Source organism: Gadus macrocephalus, chromosome 2 (genome assembly GCF_031168955.1).
Source record: "Gadus macrocephalus chromosome 2, ASM3116895v1".
NCBI lineage: Eukaryota > Metazoa > Chordata > Actinopteri > Gadiformes > Gadidae > Gadus > Gadus macrocephalus.
In genome coordinates, this window is record NC_082383.1 from 9278641 (window position 1) to 9302736 (window position 24096).

A 24096-nucleotide genomic window follows, 5' to 3' on the forward strand; every position below is an offset into this window, starting at 1 on the left:
TGAATTCAGGCTCGTATTCCTGTTACGTATTCATTCAACATTATTTATTACTAGCTTTTATGCTACACAAAATATAAAAAAGCACTGTTAGTGCTTTATCATATATTTTAACTTTAATTTTTTTTTTTATCATATATTCTATATCAACATATGTTTCAACATTTACAGCTCATTTCCACTACAGCTCTAACAACAACTCTCTAACTTTCCATTAATCTAATGGTAATCATGGTTGCTCTGTGGTAAGCGTTCGAGTTCAGTTCATCAGTCATCGACGACTTGACTTTCGCGGGTGCTGGCTCCACCAATCAAAGATGTTGCATAAGTATATCCTGGATGGTTACAACATTATGGCTTTAATCAAAACCTCTATGGAGAAGATTTATGGGATTTTTACTTCTGGAACAATGCAACAGATAATGTGTTAGCAGTATCTTACCTGATTATAATGACCTGGTTGTGTTTGGCATCCATCATTTTGGTGTAGGAAGCGTTTACTATGGCAAACAGATGCCTGTGGGAGACAGAATCTTGATTAAATCAGACTTTAAGAAGCCAGAGAAGACCAATTGCACTTAGCATAAATATGAATTCTTTGGTCATTGCTTTCTTTCTTTTATTATTGTTCCCCGCTTTTATTTTCTCCTTCAATAATTTTTCCTATTGTCTTCTCTAGTTCTCCTACACTTCCTTACTTGTATGTGTTCATCTTTGTGCTCTGCTGTTCCTTATTTTCTTTAATTTCCAACCCTCTTAATTTAATTGTTTCCTTGTTTTCTTTCTTCAATCATCGATTAAATTTAAATCCTTTCCTTTCCCCTTTGTTTATAATTTAAACGTGTACAGCTATATATTTGACAGAATATATGACGATGATACTTTCAAGACACTGTTTTGTGATTATTAACCTAGCAACTCTATGATTTCAGATTTCAGCTTCTTCACTTATAATATAGTGAATTAAAAATAATGAATAATATATAAACTTATAATGAAGTTTGGGAGTTATGAGACTTAAAACTGTGATTATGGTGGCAACAGCCAATTGTAAGAAACAAACGGCCAATTCCCCTTAAGGGATGATTCAGATATCGGGAATAAAATGTTGACAATCAAACGGACATAAAACCATGAACTATTTTAGAAATGTACCATGCAGAGCCCAATCCACTCTACTTGAGTGGACATGTTCAGAGAAGGCGCAGATGTTCAGACATGTGTTTATCCCCCGCATGTTCCCAGTCACCTGGTGTGGACCATCGACCCAACGGCAAGGCAAGACTGATCTTCAAGGCTGATTAGTGTATACTGCCAAAGTCGGTCGGGACTTAAAAAGTCACCTAGTGGGCAGGAGCCTTGTTGTGATCATGTATCTCTATTTAGTTGTGATCATGTATCTCTAATTAGTTGTGATCATGTATCTCTTATCTCATTAAAGATCCGTTGGATTGACGTCTAATGTTCGTAAAGATCAGTTTGCTCTAATCATGTAGCGCCAAAGATCAGTTTGCTATGATCATGTAGCTCTAAAGATCAGTTTTCAATGATCATGTAGCTTTAAAGATCAGTTTTCTATAATCATGTAGCTCTAAAGATCATTCTGTTATTATCATGTAGCTCTAAAGATCAGTCTGCTATTATCATGTAGATCTAATGATCAGTTTTCTATAATCATGTAGCACCAAAGATCAATTTGCTATAATCACGTAGGTCTAAAGATCAGTTTGATATAATCTTATAGCACTAAAGATGAGATTGTTAGTGATTCTGTAGCTATAAAGATCAATTTGTTATTGTCCCGTAGCTCTAATCATCAGTTTGTTTACAATCCTGTAGCTTTAATGTTCCTAAAGATCGGTTCAGTCCTGTAAGGTTTTTTTGGTTAAATATAGTATTTTTTTTATTCACTGTATCCCACTGGCCATGGCTTTCTTGCAGTAATAATTCTGCTCGAAGGAAACGTTGGCACTCTGCACAGCTACACCCTGTGTACTCAACATTTTTTTACTTTTTACAAATGGTTGTACAGGAAAAATCTTCAATTAAAAAAAACAATTTAGCAATACAAGGGAAGTCAAAGGTTGGGAACCACTGCTGTAGATGTAATGATCCTTAAGATTAGTTTGACATGATCCTGTTGCGTTACAGATCAGCTTGTGCTACGATCATGCTCTTTAGATAATAACAATCTGTTCTTTAGTAAGTTGGCTGTGAGGACCCTGATGATCATTAAGGTAATAAGAAGGTCTCACGGAGGGTTCTCTCCCAGGGCATGGCCCTTGTACTGCAGCACCATATCCGTCCCGTAGATATTGTACATTTTATAGGGGTTCACCGACACCAGGATACTGCCTATGTATGTCTGAGAGAGAGCGAGGAAGACAGAGCAATTGAGAGGGATAGAGAGATTGAAGGAGAGATAAACAGAACAAGGGCGGAAACAGGAGGGCAAACAACAAATTAAGTTAATAGAGTTAATGGAAACAGTGAAAAAATAAGAAAATAATGGTGCTATTATGATAAACATTGTTGCAACAAACATTGCAAGTGCAAATGTGGGACTTACGTATATGAGCTCACGATCAAATCTCATCATCAGGTTCAGCAGCACAGCCCCTTCATGTAGCTCCCTGGAAACACACACACACACACACACACACACGTCATATTCACTAATGTGTTTCTATGCATTTGTGTGTGTGTGCGCGTGTGCGTGTGCGTGTGCGCGCGCGTGTGTGTGTGTGTGTGTGTGTGTGTGTGTGTGTGTGTGTGTGTGTGTGTGTGTGTGTGTGTGTGTGTGTGTGTGTGTGTGTGTGTGTGTGTGTGACTCACTCCAGCTGTGTCATGTCCTCTACCCCGTCCTCCTCTTTCTGCTCCCTGTAGCCTATGGTGGGGAGGCTTCGTATGGAGTACATCTGTAAGACGTTGTGTGAAAGCACATACACATGTTGACACACACACACATGCACATGCACATACATACACACACATATGCACACAAATACATGAAGGAAACAATAAACACTATCTCTGTTTGCCAGTTTCTAATCCAGGTAATCTATATTAAAGCTCCATGCTAAAGCGCTTTACCATCAGAACAGTTTACCTTATCGTACCACTGCCCCTTTGGCTCCCCTTCTCTGCTAGGCAGCCAGTCCCCTGGGTCATGTCCCTCAAACTGGCCAACTTGTCCCATCACACCCATGGGGTTCAGTAGCTCCTCATCCCGATACATGGACCACTTATTGAGGTTCTGCACTGTCCCGTGAGGCAGGACTCGCTCTGCCCCCCACATGTCAACATCTTCCCCAAAGTCTACTCCATCTGTCCCCTGTGCCCAGTGTCCATCTGGCCCGTGCCCATGGGCCTGAGGCATAACTACAGCATAGGATGGAAGGCGGAAAGAGGATCCACGAAGGTTTGGGTTTGTGGACAAGGCACTGGATAGGTCCATAGATCGAGGGCTAGGGGCGCCAGGCCGGTTTGACAGAGTGCCGTCTGGAAGGCGATATGTGGCTCCACGCATGTTGGGGTTTTTCGACAACGCACCGGAGAGGTCCAACGTTCGAGATGGGGTGGGACTTGCAGCACCAGGCCGAGTTGTAAGTGTGCCGTCGGGTAGACGATATGTTGCTCCACGAAGGCTTGGATTTGTAGACAAGGCACCGGAGAGGTCCAGCCTTCGAGATTGGGGAGCAGGTTCTGCTGCAGGCCGAGTTGTAAGTGTCCCATCTGGTAGACGATATGTTGCTCCACGAAGGCCCGGATTTGTAGACAAGGCACCGGAGAGGTCCAGCCTTCGAGATGGGGGACTTACTGCAGCAGGCCGAGTTGTTAGTGTCCCGTCGGGTAGACGATATGTTGCTCCACGAAGGCCCGGATTTGTAGACAAGGCACCGGAGAGGTCCAGAGATCGAGGTTGGGCAGCAGGTTCTGCTGCAGGCCGAGTTGTAAGTGTCCCATCTGGTAGACGATATGTTGCTCCACGAAGGCTTGGATTTGTAGACAAGGCACCGGAGAGGTCCAGCCTTCGAGATTGGGGAGCAGGTTCTACTGCAGGCCGAGTTGTAAGTGTCCCGTCTGGTAGACGATATGTGGCTCCACGAAGGCCCGGATTTGTAGACAAGGCACCGGAGAGGTCCAGCCTTCGAGATTGGGGAGCAGGTTCTACTGCAGGCCGAGTTGTAAGTGTCCCGTCTGGTAGACGATATGTGGCTCCACGAAGGCCCGGATTTGTAGACAAGGCACCGGAGAGGTCCAGCCTTCGAGATTGGGGAGCAGGTTCTACTGCAGGCCGAGTTGTTAGTGTCCCGTCTGGTAGACGATATGTGGCTCCACGAAGGCCCGGATTTGTAGACAAGGCACCGGAGAGGTCCAGAGATCGAGGTTGGGCAGCAGGCTCTGCTGCAGGCCGAGTTGTTAGTGTCCCGTCTGGTAGACGATATGTGGCTCCACGAAGGTTTGCATTTGAGGACAAGGCACCGGAGAGGTCAAAGCTGCGAGATTGTGGAGTCGGCTGAGGACTGGCCATAAGGGTACCGTCTGGTAACCGATAGGTGGCCGATCGCACATTTTTGTTCTGGAGAGCGGCGGAGAGGCCAAATGACCGTGGTTCTGGGACATTTTGGACAGCTTGGTTTCTCAAAAGCGAGCCATCTGGGAGCCGGAAATTTGCTTTGCGCATGCTAGCATTCGAAAGAGCACCAGAGAGCCCTGGTGAAGAAAAAATCCCCTCAGAGCTCTCAATAATTTCCACCTCCTCCTGTCCTGGTTGGGTAATAAAAGAACCATCAGGTAAGCGATAGGTGGCCTTTCGGACATTAGGGTTAAGCATAGCAGAAGACAGCATGGAAGGAGAGATGGTTGATGGCTGCTCTGCTGGCTCAGTTCTGGTTACAAACGAGCCATCGGGAAGTTGGTAGGTGGCCTGCCGTAAACTGGGATTCTGTAGGGCATTGGATAGCATGGCGGGAGACAGCCTCCCCCCTGCTGTTACTGGTGGCTCAGTGGAACCCTGGGGCATAATAAAAGAATTGTCCGGAAGTCTCACCATTGACCCATGTATTTGAGAGGCCCTCAGTTGAGCGGAGAGAAGCGGAGAGCCTATCCCCTGATGTTGCAGGGTAGCCTGAGGATGAACAGCACTGGGAGAGGCAGGAGATAATGGGGAGAGGTGGTGCTGAAGCGGTGAGGTGTAGGATGCGTTTCGTAGTTGTGAGGAAAGCATTGAGGCAGACAGGTGTGGAGAAGAGGGGGCAAAAGAGCCAGTAAGAGGTGCGTCCTGAGCAGGCGAGAGGACAGGCGTGTAAAGGCTTGCGTTTCGCTGGAGAGGAGAAGAGTAGGAGGCACTGCGCAGGCCAGGATTCTGCATTAGAGCGCCGGACAGACCCAATGGAGACCTGAGCCCTGTCTGCAGCATCACTTGTTCATCCATTGGCATTAAAACCTGCCCATCAGGAAGAGGAGAATGACTTCTTTGTAAAGGTGAGGTGTAGCTGGCATTCTGCAGGTATGGGTTCTGCAGTGACCTCCCTAGGTGGGGTGATAGTTGACCAGGAGTGGTCGGGTGACTGTGAGGATAGCCTTCGTATCCTTGAATAGAAGACAAGGGCTTTGGTATGACAGGGGCATAATGAGAAGGGTAAGCAGAGGCATTGTGTGATTGAACGTTTGTAAAAGTACCAGGGTAAGCTGGAGGATGATGTAAGGCATTTGTCAACATCGGTGATGGACCTGGGTCACTCATAGTGTATCCATAATGGTTTATAGGCTGTGAAGGAAGTAGATTTCCATAGGGGGCGTAAGGATTAACCACTGAGGGTTGTAAAGATGAAGGCCCTGGACTGTAAGGACTCATAGCCCTCTGGGGAACAGGCGAGGCAGGGTGATAGGCTGGGTGCATGGGTGAGGGTGCACGGGAGGGCAGAGGTGACCTATGGTGTTGTAACATAGGAGATTGAGGTCTACTCTGAAACCTGTGCATAGATGGCTGGGGAGAGAGAGGACGCATATGTTTTACCGATGGTTGTGGAGATGCCAGAGGAGCGCTGAAAGATTGCCTACTCAGAAGAGAACCCTGGTTCCTGGACATCCGGACAAGTGGCTGCCCTCTGCCCACAGGCCGGTGGAAGCCTCTCTGGGCCGGCCCAAATCGTTTGGATTCCCTTAGCCCTGTTTGTCGGGACCCTGTTCTAGCCAGCATTTGTGGGCCACCTTGGGGGAGGCCTTGGACACTATGAATAGAGGATCTAAAAGGGGCAACATTTTGGGTGACAGGAGGTCCAGTCCTGGAACGTCTCGATAGATAGGGATTAGCAGGGGAGGGTTTGACAGTGCCCATGGGCACATGGCTGCGACTGCCGGGCCGACCTCTCAGTCTGCGTGTTGAGGAGCGGATGGGAAGGGGCCGGTTAGACATATGAGATGGAGAGGGGGAGACGGGTCGGCGAGGGGATGGAGGGCGGAAGGCCCGAGGAGGTGATGATGGTCTCTCCATCATAGGCATGGGGCTTTGCCTTCTTGGGGAATGCAGTGCTGAGGAGCTGGCTCTTGTCAAGACAGATGCTTGTCTTCTGCCACCAAAATTGCGAGGTCGGGCAGAGGGCAGGGGTACTGCGTCTGGAGGAGGCTGCTGCCTAAAAGAAGGTCTCGGTGAATGACCTGGACTAGGCCTTCTCCTCATTGATCCACGGGGTGAGGGCGGGGGGCTGGACATAGGGGAGTAAGGGGAACGTGCTCTGGATGGTGACCTACCTAGCCCAATCCCTTTGGTCCTCCTAGGGTAAGAAGGCTTGGCCTGAACTGACATGCCTCTCCTAGGGAACTGTGGTGAAGCGGGGGGGCTAGGTCTCCGCCGGGACAGCATTGATGCTGGCCGCTGGCGCATCATTGACATTCGGGAATCAGGCCTTCGCCTACGTAGCATTGGGGAGAAGTGATGCTCCTGATAAGAGTCTCCCTCATATTCAAATCTTCCATTAGTCTGCATGCCTGGCCTAATTGGTAGCTGTTGGGGCCCAAATCGCCTTACTGGCATTGGGGAGTGCATAGGCGAATGCATAGGTGTATGCATAGGTGAGTGCATAGGCGAATGCATAGGTAAATGCATAGGCTGGGGAATAGGTGCCTGCATCATTGGGACTCCCATTTGGAACATTTGAGGATCTTGGGGGTGAGATTGTTGGTACACAAGCGGGGGAAACTGAGGCTGGAGAGGTGAAATGGAGAAGTGGCTGGGGGAGACAGTGAGAGGTGGGTGGGCGTGTAGAGGGGACTGGGCCTGCTGCATTAGCATGGTGGTTGGAGACTGTCTTTGGAAAGGGGCAGCCTGTGGTTGGCCCAAATCAACAGCATACTGGGGCTGCGCCTGTTGGTTGATGATTTGAGGTTGCTCATATTGTATCTCTGACATCATATCTAAATCATTGAGGTCAATGGTCTGTGCAGCAGGGGAATGCAGAGCAACAGCAGGGTAAGAATTAGGCATAGGTGGTGGAAAGATTGGAACATCCAGTCTTTCTTTCCCAAACATCATCACCTGGGGCCTTGGAACCCTAAACTGGTCTTGAACACCTGGGTCTTGAAGAAGGTAAGGCAGTTGTTCCTGTTGGTAAATCAACCCCAAACCAGATGCATCTAGACCAGAGTCTGCAGGAAATGGTAACATGTATGGATTGTACATGGCCTGTGTAGGGTCTGTGTAGGCTAACATTGAGTCATTGTACAATCCTTGGTCAAATTCAGACCCGGCATACATCATCATCCCAGCTGGTTGGGAAATCCCATAGTTATAATCCAACTGGTTTCCCATTAACATCTGCTCGCCATAAAGCTCATGCTCATGTGGGTCAAAGAACCCATCCATTCCCCTGTCATAGTAACCAATGGGCTCTGCTTCTATTGCATAAAGCAGTCCGTCCTCACCATAGTAATAGCCTTCATCAGCATAAAAATCCCCGAAATCATCATCATAGTAACCATAATCATTGTACTGTTGGTCCTCATTGTAAAATTCATCATCATAGTAAAAGTTACCGTCTTCATCGTAGTAGCCATACTCATCGTCCCAGAGTTCATCGTCATAGTATTCTTCTTCATAAGGATCATACGGATTCCTCCCGTGGTATCCATGGTTATCATAGTATTCTTCCTCATAGTAATCTTCATCGTACTCATAACCGTCGTCAAAGTATCCTCTGCTTCTGTTGACGTACGATTGCCGCTTTCCCCCGAGCCCCCCGGCACTATACCGACGGTGTCCCTTGTTGTCCAGAAACTTCCCCGTCAGCCAGTTTGCAGCCCCAGCGATCCTCCCTAATACCCAGCTTTTACTTTTAAAACCAGGTTTCTCTGCTTTATTCTTCCCAAATACTCCTTTGAACTTTCCTCCAAGTCCCTTTGCCTCTGTTGCCATTTTACCTTGGCCACCTAACCCAGACAGATTTAAGGTCTTCTTGGATGGATTATCCTTTTTGAACCCGCCAAAATTGCTGAAGCCAGACAATCCCCCCTTTTTGTCCCCAGACTTGTCTTTACCCCCAAAGCCAGCAAACAGCTTGGTGCCTCCTAAAAGGGGTTTAGAGCCCGGTGGTTTCTTCTTCTTGGAGATTCTGAGAAAAAGACGGGTGGTGCTTTTGAGGTTACGCTTTGGCTTTGCTTTCTCAGCTGGTTTTGGCATACTAAAAAGGGAAGACTTCCCTGTGATGCCACTTAGGGCACTTGAAGCTCCCTTGATTGCAGGCATCTGACCTGCCATCCCTTTCTTCTGTCCCTGCCCAGCTAAGCCCATCACAGCCTTGGATGCGCCCTTTTGAGCATCATTCATCTTTTTCAGGTTCATAGCAGCCATTCCTTTTTTTAGTTTTGGCGTCTCCTCTTCCTCATCTTCATCTTCACCCTTTGGCTGGCGTTTGCCAGGAGCCTTGCTGAACCCCTTCATGGCCTTAGAGGCTCCTTTCAGGGCCACTTTTCCTTTACCTTTTGCTCCCTTCTTGGTTACCACCTCTTCTTCGCTCTCCTCTTCCTCTGTTCGTTCACTACTCATTCCCTCATCTTCCTCTTCTGAAGCTTCCGACTCACTGATGGGTTTCTTACCCTTCCCCTTCTTCCCGTCATCCTTGCCCTTTCCCTTAGCTGGCGGCTCCTCTTTTTTCCCTTTCTTGTCACCCTTCTTATCTTCTTTCCCTGCCTTCTTTGGCTCCTCTTCTTTGCCCTTCTTGGAACCCTTGTCACCCTTCTTAGGTGCCATTTTGGTCCTACACCTACTCCAACTGTCTCAGAGAAAGAAGATAAAGGATCGGTACAGACGGAAGACTCAAGCAGTAGGGATCCATGTCAGAGTTGACAACAGCTTGACATGCACGACAAATCCAAATGCTGCCAACATCTTCTTTTCCAGTATTTCCGTCTTCATATAACTTTTAACTTGTACTTATTCCTCCACTGAATCAAAGTCTCTGATATGTGATGGAGCACAAATGCCAGACAAACTCTGCCACCATCTGTTTCAAGTCAGTTATTCTAAAGCGCAGAAAGAAACTGGCTTAACCCTGAGCCACCAGAGCTTGCTCGCATTACAGCACTCAAGCATCTAAAAAACAGCCAGGATCCCAAAATGTTTCAGACTGAAACATGCTGATTGTGATTATCAAGAGTCATTGAGTTCAGAAGTTTTGTTCTGATAACACTGACTATCACTATACCAGGATCTTTACTCTTGTCACCCACTTGTCCATCTGGGTCACTCACTTGAAATCCCACATGGAAGTCCTTTAACAAAGTTGGAACAGCATAATCCAGCATGTGCCATTTTTAAATCCCAGCAGGGGGGTGGGGGGGGTTCTCCTTCACAGGTTTGTAAGTAATGTTCCAGGGTCACAGCGCTGAATAGAAGACCCCCCCTGTACCGGTCGATGGTGTCGGTGTAGTCCTTTGTGTGTCTCCCATTGTCTTGTTAACCCAGAGACAGTTGTTCTTGCTTGGCTGCTGCAGCAACTTTGGCAGGCAAGTTCTTTCCTTACACAAGAAGAGTCGCTCTGTGTGTGTGTGTGTAGGTAAGTGTGCGTCTGTTTGTGTGTGTCTGCATGCACATGTGCGCATCTCCTAGTTCTAACACTCAGGGGTATCCTCTTCTATGTGTGCGTGCGTATTCTTCCACATGGACGTCAGAATGCGAGTGTGTCCTTCTGTAACCTCCCGCATTTCTCCCTCTTTCATTCTCGCTCCCTCTCTCTCTCTCTCGCCCTCTCCCTCTCTTTTTTGTGACACCGCGACCTCACCTGTCCTCTGTTCCACATCACTGACCCCCTCTCCCCCCCTCCCCAAACCTATCAGCTGTGCATTCACACACGACGTATCTGTGTGCATGTGTGTGCATCCCCAGTTATAGTTGCAAGGGGTAACCTAAATGTACCAGCTATACTGCCTTGGGGTAACCCTATCTGTAGGCTCACACCCGTATCAATAATGCAGGTCGGCTGAGCTGTTGCTAAACTGTGTCTGAGAGGCTCGGGCACACTGAGCCAAAACATGCGGCACCACTGGTACCATTAACACAGGCAGCACAGGCCAGGGCTGGCAGGCCACAACAGTCAGGGATAACGCATACATCAGACCCTCTACAGGTGGCGTTTACAGTGGGGGGATTACAAGGGAGCTTGACAACCCCGATAAGTACAACAGTGTTGTACACAATCAATTAATGATTCATGGAGGATTCATACATATATATATACTACATTGATTGTATTTTTGATATTAGTATGGACGATTCAGTTATACAGAAGTCATTTTTCATTGCCTGTGTTTCTTTACTCATATGACGCAGTCAAATTTATTATTCACATTTCCTTTAACAAAGAATTACATTTTTCAGAAACAATTTACGTATTCATTTCAGAATGATCTGAAACCGAATCAGATACGCATCTCTGAAGCAACAAGCTTTAAATGTTAGGAGTTTTCACAGATATATTGATTAGTCAATTTACAAATATAGAAATACTAAATGAGTGAATGAGTGTGAGTACAGTGAGTGTGCATCCATGCACATGGGTTTGTGTGTGTGTGTGTGTGTGTGTGTGTGTGTGTGTGTGTGTGTGTGTGTGTGTGTGTGTGTGTGTGTGTGTGTGTGTGTGTGTGTGTGTGTGTGTGTGTGTTTGTGTGTGTGTGCGTGTGTAAGGCCATGCAGGTAGAAGGAAGATAGAGGGTTGGGTATAGGAATGATCCGTGGCACCCATGTTCTGATGGCAGAGCCAGGAGTCCGTTCTCGGTGGCAGATATCAATGTTTAATGTGTTGGGCCTTACGCAGGACAGATTAAACATTCATCACGGCCCGGCTCTAAATATATCACACGGAGGGTTAACCCTGCCCTCACCAGCTCACTCACCCATTCATTATACATACACACCCACTACCCGGGGTTAACAGGCGATCTCTGTGCATTGGAAAAAAGCGAAAGATCATGAGGAACAACATGGCCGCCAAGGTTTTACCACAGGGTTTGAGTTAGATGGGAGCCAGTGGGAGCTGAGCTCCCATAGAGAGAGGTCTGGCTCCCATGAAAGCAGCAAACTCAAATTATCTGTGGGGGTCTCTGAAAATACAGCAGCATAAAATGTAATTAAAGATAAAGCTATTTTCCCTTCCACATACAGAGTAATATTGACATTAAGTAAGGGATAATGTATAGAACGCTGGTCGGGAAAATAAGGCCCCGTCCACGCAGAGCCGATATTTTGGTGAAACCGCATAAGTCATGTGCCTTTGGGCCGACCGTCCAGACGGAGTCGGCCGGCCGACGGTGCCAGACTGAAAAATGCCTTCACACGGTGTGTCTTTTTACAATTTATTTGTTACCATTCGTAATGTTGATCAGCAGAGAAATAGTTCACCAAAGACGTTGACGTCGCTTAGCAACCGAATGCGCTGGGGTTGTAAAGTTACCGGACTATTTGCGGAGTGATACGAAAGACGTGAATCAGAGGCAAAAATTCCACTTTCCTTGACAGCAGTCATTATATGCTTAGCAATGGTGAATAATTTTTTGATAATTCACCGTTGCTAAGCATATAATGACCGCGGATGAAAGTGGATTTTTTACCGTCGCTCGTATCACTCCGCAAGTAATCAGGTAATTTATCAACCCCAGCGTTCTCGGTTGCTAAGCGACGTCAATATCTTTGGTAGACTGTTTCTCTACTGATCAACACTACGATTGCTGGTAACGAATACATTGTAAAAAGACACACTGTGTGAAGTTATTTTTTCGTTTTGGCAAGTTGCCTTGTAATATATGGGATAATGTATAAAACGTCTCCGGTCATTATCGAAAATAAGCTACTTCAGGGCGAAGCAAGACACCACCGCTTCGCGTCGGTGTCCGGTTCGCCCTGTCTGGGCTTATTTTCCTGATGATGACCAGCATTATATACATCATCCCTTACATATTTGCTTGCACATGATCATCTATAGTATAGTTGTTGTTTTTTTAGAGATCCCCACAGAGATGGAATCATAACTCGAACCCTGATTTACCGAATACACCAATGGAAAAGTTGCAAGCGATTTTACAAAGATATTTGTATTGAGTAATTTGGCAATGCATTTTTGTGGAGAGGATGGAATGGTAATGTAAATAACAAGTTTTCTTAGTTAAAGAGTTTGGTCACCGCTGCTGAGAAAAACACCAAATGCTTGAAGTCTTTCTTTCTTTCTTTATCTACGTTATTATTCATTGACATATTTATCATATGAACATTGTCGCCACTGAAATAATCTGAACGTGAACAGCACCAGCCTTGATGGACAAAACTGGGACGAATATTTAAATACAGTCAATAAATGAACACTACCATAATCATTGTTGACTGTTATTAACATGAGGAGCAGTCAGTGATTCGTCAACATGAATGAACCAAACGTCTCCATCGACACGAGCAGCACGTGTGAAGACTCTCTGTAATCCAAGAGGCTACTTCCTGAAGTCTCTGCGGCTCAACCATATCATTTTATCCCTAATATTGTGCCAATGGAGATGCCACCATGCGACGCAACCCAAAAATGTGGCTCCGTGCCATGCAAGATATTAAACTTTAATTTGCCTAAAATGGCAGAGAGAAAGATCTGAAAGTTGACCCCTGTTTGTCCCAGAGGGAAATTGTGTGTGGTCATCCCCGGTTATTCTCGTGAAACCATTAAAAAACCATAGCAGTAAGAAATTTCAATATAACGTAATAAGTATTTTAAGTATTTTCCGTAATAAGTATTTTTCCACATAGTAATTAATTATTTTTGTATTTTATTGCATATTCTGCTGGAATTATCATTACGTAGATAGAATAAATGTTGAGTACAGTAGCAATATGAAAATATTCAGAAAAAAATAAATGGATGTTCTACTCTGTTTTCAAATGACAGAAAAAATTGTTTGCTGAATATTCATGCATAATTATAAGGAAAAAACTGTGGAAAATGTAAGTGTCCATGACTGATGACAGTTTACACACACAGAGAATTTTAAATAAAGTTTGATTTTGAATAAAGCAAACACATCTACCAGTACCTTCAAGATGACTACCAGGTAAGCAGATCTCTTAAAGATCCCATGGCATGCTACTTTATGAATGAGGTTCTTCAAATTCCACTTCAATCTGAAGTAGACTGAACCGCGACATGGAGGAGAAAGGGATTGTTGACCGCAATTGTCTCCCGCCGACAAAAATTTAGAGAATCTTTAAAAGGTTTACACGAACCCATAACTGCTGGAAGATTACAGAAGGAAAGAGAGAGAGGTTAGGAGTTGGAGAGGTTACAGATAGTAATTAGCATGTACAGTATATATGTATAGATATATACATATATAATATATATATATCTATAGTCGATAGGAAGCCTATGCCCTCATACAGTGTCTATTGGAAGTCAATTCCCTACACTAGGGATCGGACGATATGGATTTTTTAGGGCCGATGCCGATACGATTTCTTTTTCATCACCGTTAGCCCATGAGCGATACGGGCTGCCGTTTTAACTCAACTTTCGTCATAAAAATGACACAATGATCGTAACAAATGCTACAAGTCTCAATTTAAAAAAGGAACATTTATTGAACCATCTGTCTGTAAATCTACGCAGCGGTCGCGCATCGGCATTGGGTTTGCAATGCAAAAAACACAAATATCGGCCTGATATATTCCCCGGCCGATATATCGGTCGATCACTACCCTACACCAACAGTGTTAGGTACTAAGTACGCCATTCAGGCACCTTCCACACTGATTTTTTTTCTTTAAGTCTTGTACGTTTGAGCCGACCATCCAGACGGAACCGGCGTTTTCGTTGCCTGCTAAAACACACATTTTTTAACCAAGGCTGAAAAAGAGAAAAACGGCCCAATGCGTTTTCGCGTTAGGATTTGTGTGGACGCCAGATACGCAAACGATAACGTCATCATCGCCCCCGCCACCAGGTTGGCAACATTAGATTTCCGTCTAATTTGATTTGTTTGATTTGATTTGTATTGTTTTTTTAGCTTTAAATACAGCCCCTTGGTAAATGGAATTACTAACTCTACATTAAAAAGTATTTTCTGCTCAATCTACAAGGTTTAACAACTGCTTTCCCCTCCTCGACAGTATGTTTGTAAAAGTGATATATCGGGGCGATATTGGTGGTTTTTACGTTTTTTTTCTTTTTAAGGCATGATTTACAGTCAAACAGTTCAATAAATGTTCCTTCTTTAAATTGAGACTTGTAACATTCGTTATAATCATTGTGTCATTTTTATGATGTAAATTGAGGGAGCAAAAGCAGTATCGGCTCCAAATATCGTCTCAAGAAAATCGGCAGCCCGTATCGGTCATGGGCTAAGGCTGATGAAAAAAATAGGTATCGACATCGGCCCTAATAAATCCATATCAGTCGATCCCTATTTTGTATACAGCTCGCATGCTTGATGCACATGCTCCGCCTCGTCTTCTTCTTTTTTTGGTGGAGAACCAGCGCCACATATAGGCCTGGAATATGTACTACAGCGTTTCTACAGCTAGATGCGTTTTTGCAATGAGTCCATCTTTACAGAGAAATTCCTGAAACACTGCCCAGGAAAACGAAAAGATAGTTTTCGTCCCCGTGTGGACGAGGCCTCTAATGTCGGATGACGTGTCCATAACAGTACGATTTTTTCCCATGTTTTGAGACGTGCTCATTTCATGTCATGCTTCCTACCCATTTCAAGATATCAAAAACGAAAGATTTTTTTTTAATCAAGAAAACTCAACATCTCACAAAGATGCAACATGAAAAGAAGAAAAAACTGTGGCGGAAAAATCTAAAAGGTATTCCAGAACAGAGAAAGAGCTAGAACCTGCAACATGTTCAAGAAGCAAATGATAAAGTAATTCAAAATCTTCAAGAAGACAGCACCTCCCCAAGAGAACAGCCCTTCTCATCTTAGCAGGTGAATGTCTCTTCCAATCAACTCAACTCCTAAAAGAATAGAGACATCTCTACAGACACCATGACCAATGAAGATATCTACCCCAAAGGAATCACCTAAACAGAGGCTCAAAAATGTAAGTCAAAGCTGTGCTACACAGAAGAGAAGCTTCTGGAGATGACCAAAGAGATGGTCAACCTAATGAAAAGACTGAAAAGACTTGAGAGGATGGCCAAGAGAAAGCAGGTAATTGTCAACATGGAAGCCAGAAAGATCCAGAAGATAACGACAAAGAGAGGTCATCAGAGAACAATACCCAATAACAGCCAGAGAAGACTAATGCACACACTTGTTAGCGACTTCCTTCATCAAAATGAAGTTTCCACAATAATAAATGGGAAATCTGAAGAAACTATGGCAATAGAATGTCAGAGAATCCCAGGCACAACCTTTCCAAGGCGCAATTATTTCAACATAACCCATTTTGGATTGGCCAGCGAACAGTCACAGATAGAGCTACATGTGCTTGCAAAACGCAAATGTCTGGCTTGAAGGTGAAGAACCTGCACCAGCTTGGGGTCATAGAAACATTATCCCCAAGGGACCCTATCCAGGCCAGTGCGTGTAGTGACGGTGACAAGTTCTGCAAGTACAGGACATGCAGGTATTGCAAGCATAAGACAATAAACAACACTGGATCCTTCAACAACCGGAAACATCATTGTATCTGAAATGTATAGATGGGGCCACTGAATAGAAAGTGTGGAAAGTGTTTCTTGTTTTTTTACTTTCCTTTCAGATTTAAAATGGTTAACACAATGTGTTTTTGTATGTGTTGTTTTGATGTGTTCTCTGTTTTTAGCCTATGTATGTTAGGTGCATAACATGTTTAATTTTCAGGTTCTTTATTTTCAAAAGAACATAACATACAAATGCTATAAACAGAACACGTAAACATAGTATACTTATTATCATTGACGAAATCATCAACCTCATTTCCGAAACCAATGTATCATTACCAAGTGTGTGTGTGTGTGTGTGTGTGTGTGTGTGTGTGTGTGTGTGTGTGTGTGTGTGTGTGTGTGTGTGTGTGTGTGTGTGTGTGTGTGTGTGTGTGTGTGTGTGTGTGTGTGGGGGGGGGGGTTATGAGGTCAGAATGCAAAAACCAGCATTAAGTACCATCCCAAAGATAAGAAGAACCACATCAAAACGACTCTCTCTCGCACGCACGCACGCACGCACGCACGCACGCACGCACGCACGCACGCACGCACGCACGCACGCACGCACGCACGCACGCACGCACGCACAATTGTAGTGTGCGTTTACATTTGTGGGTGAGAGAGGGAGAGAGCGAGAGCGAGAGCGAGAGAGAGAGAGAGAGAGAGAGAGAGAGAGAGAGAGAGAGAGATGTATTTGATACCTCTGGGTTAGAATGTGATAGTTGGTTGAGCTACGTTTCCTGTTTTGTTATTTTTATTCTTCTTACCTGCCCAGGGACTGCAGATGGAAATTAGCTTTTAGCTTTAATCTGGTACAAGCCATTTTCTTACTCCACGTAATTAATGAACCTTGTACATGGTCCCTGTTTCAAATAAACCAATAAAGTAAATACAAATAATGGAGATATTCTACAAAAGAAAACTCATTCATGCACGTGGATGAGGCTTTCAGAAGGTAGCACTTTAGAATAAGGGTACATTAATTATCAATTGATTAAAATTAGTTACTGCAGTAATTAGCATTACCTAATAATTGCCTTTCAGTTAATTAATATTTAACAGTTAACTTACAGTTAACTGATTAGTTAATGCAGTATTAAGCACTATAATATTGCATTAGCATAGGGGTAAGGGTGGTTAGGGGTTAAGGTTAATGTTTGGGTCAAGGTTAATCGTAACCCTAATTTGATAAATGAATACCTAAGCAGTTAACATGAACACCATAACCTGAGTTTACATGAACACCATTAGTAAATGATTATGTTAATTAACTGTTACTACTGTTACTGCTTAATACTGCTTAATACTGCATTAACTAAGGTAAGGGTTAGGGTTGAATTAATTAATGGTTTATTAATTTACCTTTATTGTAAACTCTTACTAGGGATTTAATTACATGGCTTAATAAAAATGTAATTAAATCTTTTGAAATAATGAAACCCATCTGAAAAGGGATTTTCAGGTTGTTTAATTCATTTTAATTTTTATATTTTGTCTTGTCTTCCTTTTTTTATGGAAAACACTTCATTGTATTTGTGTAAAGCACTTTGGGTTGCCATTGGCATGAAATGTGCTATATAAATAAAAGTGCCTTGCCTTAATAAGTTGAATGCATCTTCTACAGTGGCCAGTCCACTCGTTGTTTATTTGAAACCGCTTGTCCGCCATCAAACTTTAGATTCATACGTCAGATTTGTGAGAGTCTACATAAGGAAACATGCTCACGTGACCACAGCTGACAGCTTGAAGCAGTGAGGAAGAAAAAATAAGGATGTCAAGAGAGTAGGAGGCAAAGGGAGAGAAGGAAGGAAGAAAGAAAGTAAGGGAACAGGCAGAAACACAATGAGGGGATGATACAGACATGAGGAATATGATAGACAATATTAGTTTGACGTGATGGGCTGATGGATAGAAATATAAAACAGAAAGAAAGAGGAAGGGGTCAAGAGGAGTCAAGAGTGATGATGGGAGAGACTGCGAACGGGAGAAAGAGAATGGTGAAAGAGAGAGAGAGTCGATATTCATCTGACAAGCTGCTTTCATCAGGAGCACTCAGCCAACAAGCTCACCTAATGAGAACGACACACAAACACACGCATGCAAACAAACACACAAACACACACACACATTTTAGACCCACAAACACACCCACACATGCCTACATCGTACGTACATTCATGCACACACTCATTCAGACTCATGAACACACATATATCAAAAATCATCCGACAACCAAACTTACAAATGTTGTCGGTATCAATCCCCTACCATTATGAACTGCTAATAATATAGGGGTTCTCAACACACACCACTACACCTTCTGACAACAAATACAACTCAGAAAATATCCCTATAAGAAACAATACAAAAAAAAACTCAAACAGGAAAATATCAAGCCACCAATGTAGGGACAAGGGAAGAAGCCTCTACAACAGAGAAAGTTTTCCCTCTCAAAACTAAAAAAGTGGAAAGAGGTAGGAGAGGGAGAAAGAGTTGCCATTATTGGGTGACAGAGACGGAGCAAGGAAAGAAGAGAGACGACCAGACTTGGGTTTCCTCTGAACCCACTAAGCCCATGTGTTCAGGTGCTGGCCTTGACTTCAGGGAGTATCCCCAAATGACTACACCGTGAGGTGAAACCAAAGGCTAGTGGCACACCTGACACTGCCATTAGCAATTAGCATGGATCAACACTAAACTCCAAGGTCAGACCACACAAAAGAGCGGTGACAATGTTGAAATTCGGCCAGAGATATTGACGTCTGTCATGCTGTAGTGAAATTCAAAGAGTTTTATGTCCCCATAGTGTCAAATGAACATGGATTTGCATTCAGTGTCAAACCTGACTGGCTTTGTATACGTGTCTCCGTTTACATTTTGGCCTTTGCAAAGTTAAAGTTACTAGAGCAGATCGGTGTCAAAAGAATCTATAAATTTGTCAGCAGGGCTCATCAATAGTTGTTTTATGTTTTATTTATGTGCATTTGATTTTTGATCGTATTGATTTTCGTTTATTTCAAAAATCTTTTGAAATAATGAAACCCATCTGAAATGGGATTTTCAGGTTGTTTGAATAGCTGGACATTTTTTGAGGTTTCAAAAAGTCTTAAAAGTCTCATACAAGCAGTTGAAGATAAAATATTAAACTATTAAAAATCCCAAATATAGCTGATAAAGATGTTTTATGCAAAAATAAATCCTACATTTGGGACACAATGTCATTTTATGTAAACACCCCATAGTATTATGGATGAATGCTCACCTTAAAGACAACTAGTAGAAGAGGCTTTGAGGAGAAGAGATGATGGAACCAGTGGAGATGAATGGGTTATTTCAAGAAGATTTAGCCTTCAATCACACTTAATCGTTTTCGAGCCGACTCAATGATGATTCAAGGGTCTCGAAGTGGACAAACTGTCAAATAGTGTGCTAGAGCAGCTGTGTCTATGATGTACGCAGCATTGATTCCTCACTCTACACTGCTTATGTTTATGGCCATCTGCCCACCAGACACAAACCAACATGCACACTCACATGTTTATAGACAAACACCATTCATACTGCCTACTTACACACCATTGCTCCTTTTCTACTGACCATACACTGTGACAAAATACACATGCAAGCACAAAGTCACAGAAGGCGCCCACATGCGCATGCACGCAGACACACGCAGACACACACACACACACACACACACACACACACACACACACACACACACACACACACACACACACACACACACACACACACACACACACACACACACACACACACACACACACACACACATTAAATACTATTTAACGTGGCCAATTATTACATTATCAGTGGTCTAAAAAGTGTTCTCTTATCTTTTGTGTGTGTTTGTATTCAGTCAGGCCTGCATCGGGTCAACAATGTTTCATACTTTTTGGATAGGTTGAATACAAATGCCAGGATGCACTCACTCACTCACACACTCTGAAAAACCCAAACACATACACAGGTGGGAGAAGAACAGGTGTGAAAAGATCACCGGTAACCTACAATGCAAACCACAGCTTACTCGTCAGCAGTCGCTCCTTGTCACGCTAGAAACTAGACATTTATGTAGTGTCTCGTTTCTCAGTCCAAAAACTAGACATATCACATGACTATTGGCGCAATACCGTCCATTGTTAGATATCTGGGTATACTACTGTCCAGCAGTGCGGTCCCTAGACAAACAGCTGTACTCTGCTTCGTATACAAGACGGCATCTACATATAAGCACACAAAGCTTATGCAATGTCCCATGCAAGCACAATGATCCTCTCTGTTAAGGTTGGCAAACTGGTCTGCCTCTACACAGGACAATGGGGTATGTGAGCACCAGACTGTGTTGAATTGTTTGCTAACCCTTGCAGAATAGTCACTGCACGAAAAGCCATTTTGAAACTCACGACAAATCCTTGTGCTTCACTGAGCCAGAAGAAAACCTGACAAGCAAGGAAGCAGGCTACAGATAAATATTATTTTTGAGATGCCTATGTAAGATATAAGTGTGTATATGTTTGCCGATGTACGCCGATATCAAAACTTTAGAAATGGTGACAATATATAATAGCCTCTTTATAAAACCTAAAACCATAACTAATTTTTCTGTATTAGGCTCCTCCCATGCAGTTAATTGGTTGCTTAAGCTCATCATTTAATGTCATGTTGATGGCCCAAATAATTGCAAGCAGCAAGTCCCAAAGAGCTGCTCTAACCCCAGGATACAACAATATATATCGAAAAACAGCCGGTCCATCTATATTTTTTATATCGGTATATCGGTTATCCGTAATATCAGTACCAGCATGGGCCCCTAAAATCCAGTATCGGTTGGGCTCTAACATACCTACATAGACTCACACACTCACGCATGCACAAGATAAGAGAACCATGTGAACATGCTAACATACATACATACATACTGTACATACATTCCTAAATAAATACATACATACATAAATGCAAAAATATATGGCTTTACATACACTATATGGATATCATCAAAAAGTGTATGTATCCTTTAGTAAGACATAATCGATATAGAAATTGAATCTAGAATTGAGGTAGCCCTATTAAAAAAGCCTTTTGCACATGGTCAAAACATATATTTATTATGGATAACCCTATTGGGGCAGGATGAAAGAGTGTTCCGTTGGATACAAATGTCTGATGAAATAATGTTATTCATATTTATATTGTGTCATAGTATTGTCTCTGGTCATGCAGAGCCTGGTGGCTGGAGTTACCACATCTGCATTTACCAAAGTGATGGCTCGTGGTGCCATCTTTAGCAAAACAGCAGGGGGAGCCGCAACACCACTGGTATCGCCTGCGGGGGAAGGTAGGTCTTTATGACCGTGTTCAGCCTGAAGAGAGCAGAAGTTTATCTGCTCTCGAGCACGTTTAAGAACACCAGATAAACGTGCTCGATAAGAACACGTTTATCTGGTGTTCTTATCGAAGTGGGAATCTAGCCTGACCTCTGCAGTGAATGGAATGAGTGACACTTCTAGGGGTAACAAACCATTTCTCAAAGATCCATAGCTCTCTGTGCGGATGGCGAGCAGAAAAAAGAGGGGATAATGAGAATGATGGAAAATAATGAAAACAATGGATTTTAAAAGACACTCTTACAAGCTCTAATACTAATGTCAACCAAGAGGTCTACCAAAAAAGAACATCACGGAACATAGAATAAAACAATACAAAACAATAACAAATTTGAATAGAATATAGAATATTCATTTTTAGACATTCAGCACTATTGAATCTCTGGTACAGACTGGAAGGGGATTTGGAATAAGATGGATATTGATGGAGAGGAAAGAAGTTCTGTGCATGTCAGACGGGTTACTCTGATCGTTAACATGGGACACCGTAGTTCATTTGAATATTTAGATTTAGATCCCAATAACAGGAGTGACATTCTGATTATCGGGTTCACATGGACAACGAAACGCAATCTGCAATTTTGGTCGGTTTACTTATTACTGAAAGAACTCTGAACTAGGCCACTATCCAATTGTGATGGACCATGCATGGTCCCACCGCTCAAGTGTGGTAGACCATCGTCAGTCCATAATGTGTGATGACGTGTGTATGTGTGTGTGTGATAAATAACTGTATCATGTGCCTTGCATGTATCTTAATACAATGACCTTGCAATGTTGTGTCTAACTGTCTGTTGGAGGTGAAGGAGGAAGGGCAGGGCGGACTTATGGTGGGAAGCAGAAGAGTTGGAGATACAACTGGTGCATTTGTGTGTGTGTGTGTGTGTGTGTGTGTGTGTGTGTGTGTGTGTGTGTGTGTGTGTGTGTGTGTGTGTGTGTGTGTGTGTGTGATATTCAGAGTGTACAACCTATAGTGCAAGACAGGAAATATGCAAGTAACAAAAATGTTGACTGATGGCATTTAAAAGCGAAAAAAAAAAAATCTCATGAAAATAAAGCCAGACGGTTATAAACAGTGTAGGTCTTCTGCTCTTAGTGTCCTCTCAGTATCTATAAATGTAGACGCCACATTTAGGAAAGCTACTAATGCTCATAAAACGATGTCTAATGCCCAAATAAATCTTCGTATGGATTTGAACCTGCTGAATAATGCATGCAAAGCGGATTGCAACTATGCCCTGTTGGTTCCGGTCAATACATTGTGCTCTTACATGTCCGATGTGACAAGGCCCAAAAGACAAATGAAGTGGACCACGTTCATACGCATAGGAATTTGAGTCTGGCTAAGAAAAAAAATTACTTAAGAAACATTATTGATTATTGATTATTACAAAGGGATTGAAGAGGGATGAGTATTTCTGAAAAAGATAGATTTTGATTGTGGTTCATTCGATATTTACAGACAGTTCTATCCCCCATGTTGCCAGGCTACCTGAAGGCATCATTGAGCAAGATGCCCTAATAATACGTGGTCCTTAATGACGCTTTAGGTGACAGGGTTAATGACATCTATCTCCATTATATGTAATGTTTATTTGGAGAAAAGTGTATGATTCATCATTGCTGAAGTAAGGCATAAGTATGTCCTTATTAACCAGCAGGCTGAATGCGACCATATTGACATGTACACTGGGCATAATGGACTAATGTAGGTCCATTGTAATTTAACCATGGCTTGTCTACTCATTAGATTTATTATTTGCTGTATAACCTTTGAAATTAAATTACTTGTATACTTCATTAGAGATCATTATAAAAATGCATGCTCTAGTTTCTCTACCTCTAATTATGGGGGATGGGAATGTGCCTTTTTATGGCATGACATTCATAAATGACTATTTATAATAAATAGATAAATGAAACAACATGAAAATAATCAATAATTTAGGTGAGGTCAGATCAATACCTTGGGTCCTGATCTCAGGCCCCTGGTGTAAACACTGTTAAATTGTCATACTCTTGGTTCCAACATCCAATCTATGATCCATGTGATCGCATTAACACTGATGGGATGAATATCTTTAGACCAGGGTAAGGCAGATTGCCTTGATGGAAGCCGCAACATCCGCATGCACACAACCTAGAACTCCAGAACCTCTTTAATAACGGACTGTTTCACATTCACTCTTCTAGGCCTATACACCCCCCACCCACCCACCCCACCCCACCCACCCACCCACACACCCACACCCACACACACACACCCACACACACACACACACACACACACCCACACACACACACACACACACACACCCACACACACACACACACACACACACACACACACACACACACACACACACACACACACACTATATATTAGGAAATGTACAAGAAACAATTTAGGGTTTCTATGTTTACATAAAATATAGCTCATGGAATGGGAAAATTCTATTTCCACATTCTGTTTCTCTAACTGCCGTGTGTTGGCATGTGACTGTATTCTCGATGCCCTTGTGGAA

General features: G+C 43.3%; 2 protein-coding genes across 2 annotated transcripts in view; both read right to left on the reverse strand.

The window, feature by feature from the left end:
* The window catches only part of myo15aa (myosin XVAa), a 38281-nt gene extending 35201 nt beyond the window's left edge, over window positions 1-3080 (reverse strand). The window contains exons 1-4 of the mRNA XM_060075240.1: window positions 2833-3080; window positions 2567-2630; window positions 2253-2362; window positions 440-514 (exon numbers count right to left, since the gene is read on the reverse strand). Coding sequence (XP_059931223.1) covers window positions 440-514; window positions 2253-2362; window positions 2567-2630; window positions 2833-2981 — 398 coding nt within the window. The 5' untranslated portion in view covers window positions 2982-3080. The remainder of the gene's footprint in view (window positions 1-439; window positions 515-2252; window positions 2363-2566; window positions 2631-2832) is intronic.
* On the reverse strand, window positions 2677-6134 carry LOC132448216 (mucin-2-like). The gene has a single exon (XM_060039324.1). The coding sequence runs from the start codon at window positions 6089-6091 to the stop codon at window positions 3077-3079; it is 3015 nt and encodes a 1004-aa protein (XP_059895307.1). The 5' UTR covers window positions 6092-6134; the 3' UTR covers window positions 2677-3076.
* Between the last annotated feature and the right edge of the window lie 17962 nt (window positions 6135-24096).

Bases quoted from the DNA above. Each gene is read 5' to 3' on its own strand.
- LOC132448216 (XM_060039324.1), bottom strand. From the start codon at position 6,091: ATGTCCAGGAACCAGGGTTCTCTTCTGAGTAGGCAATCTTTCAGCGCT.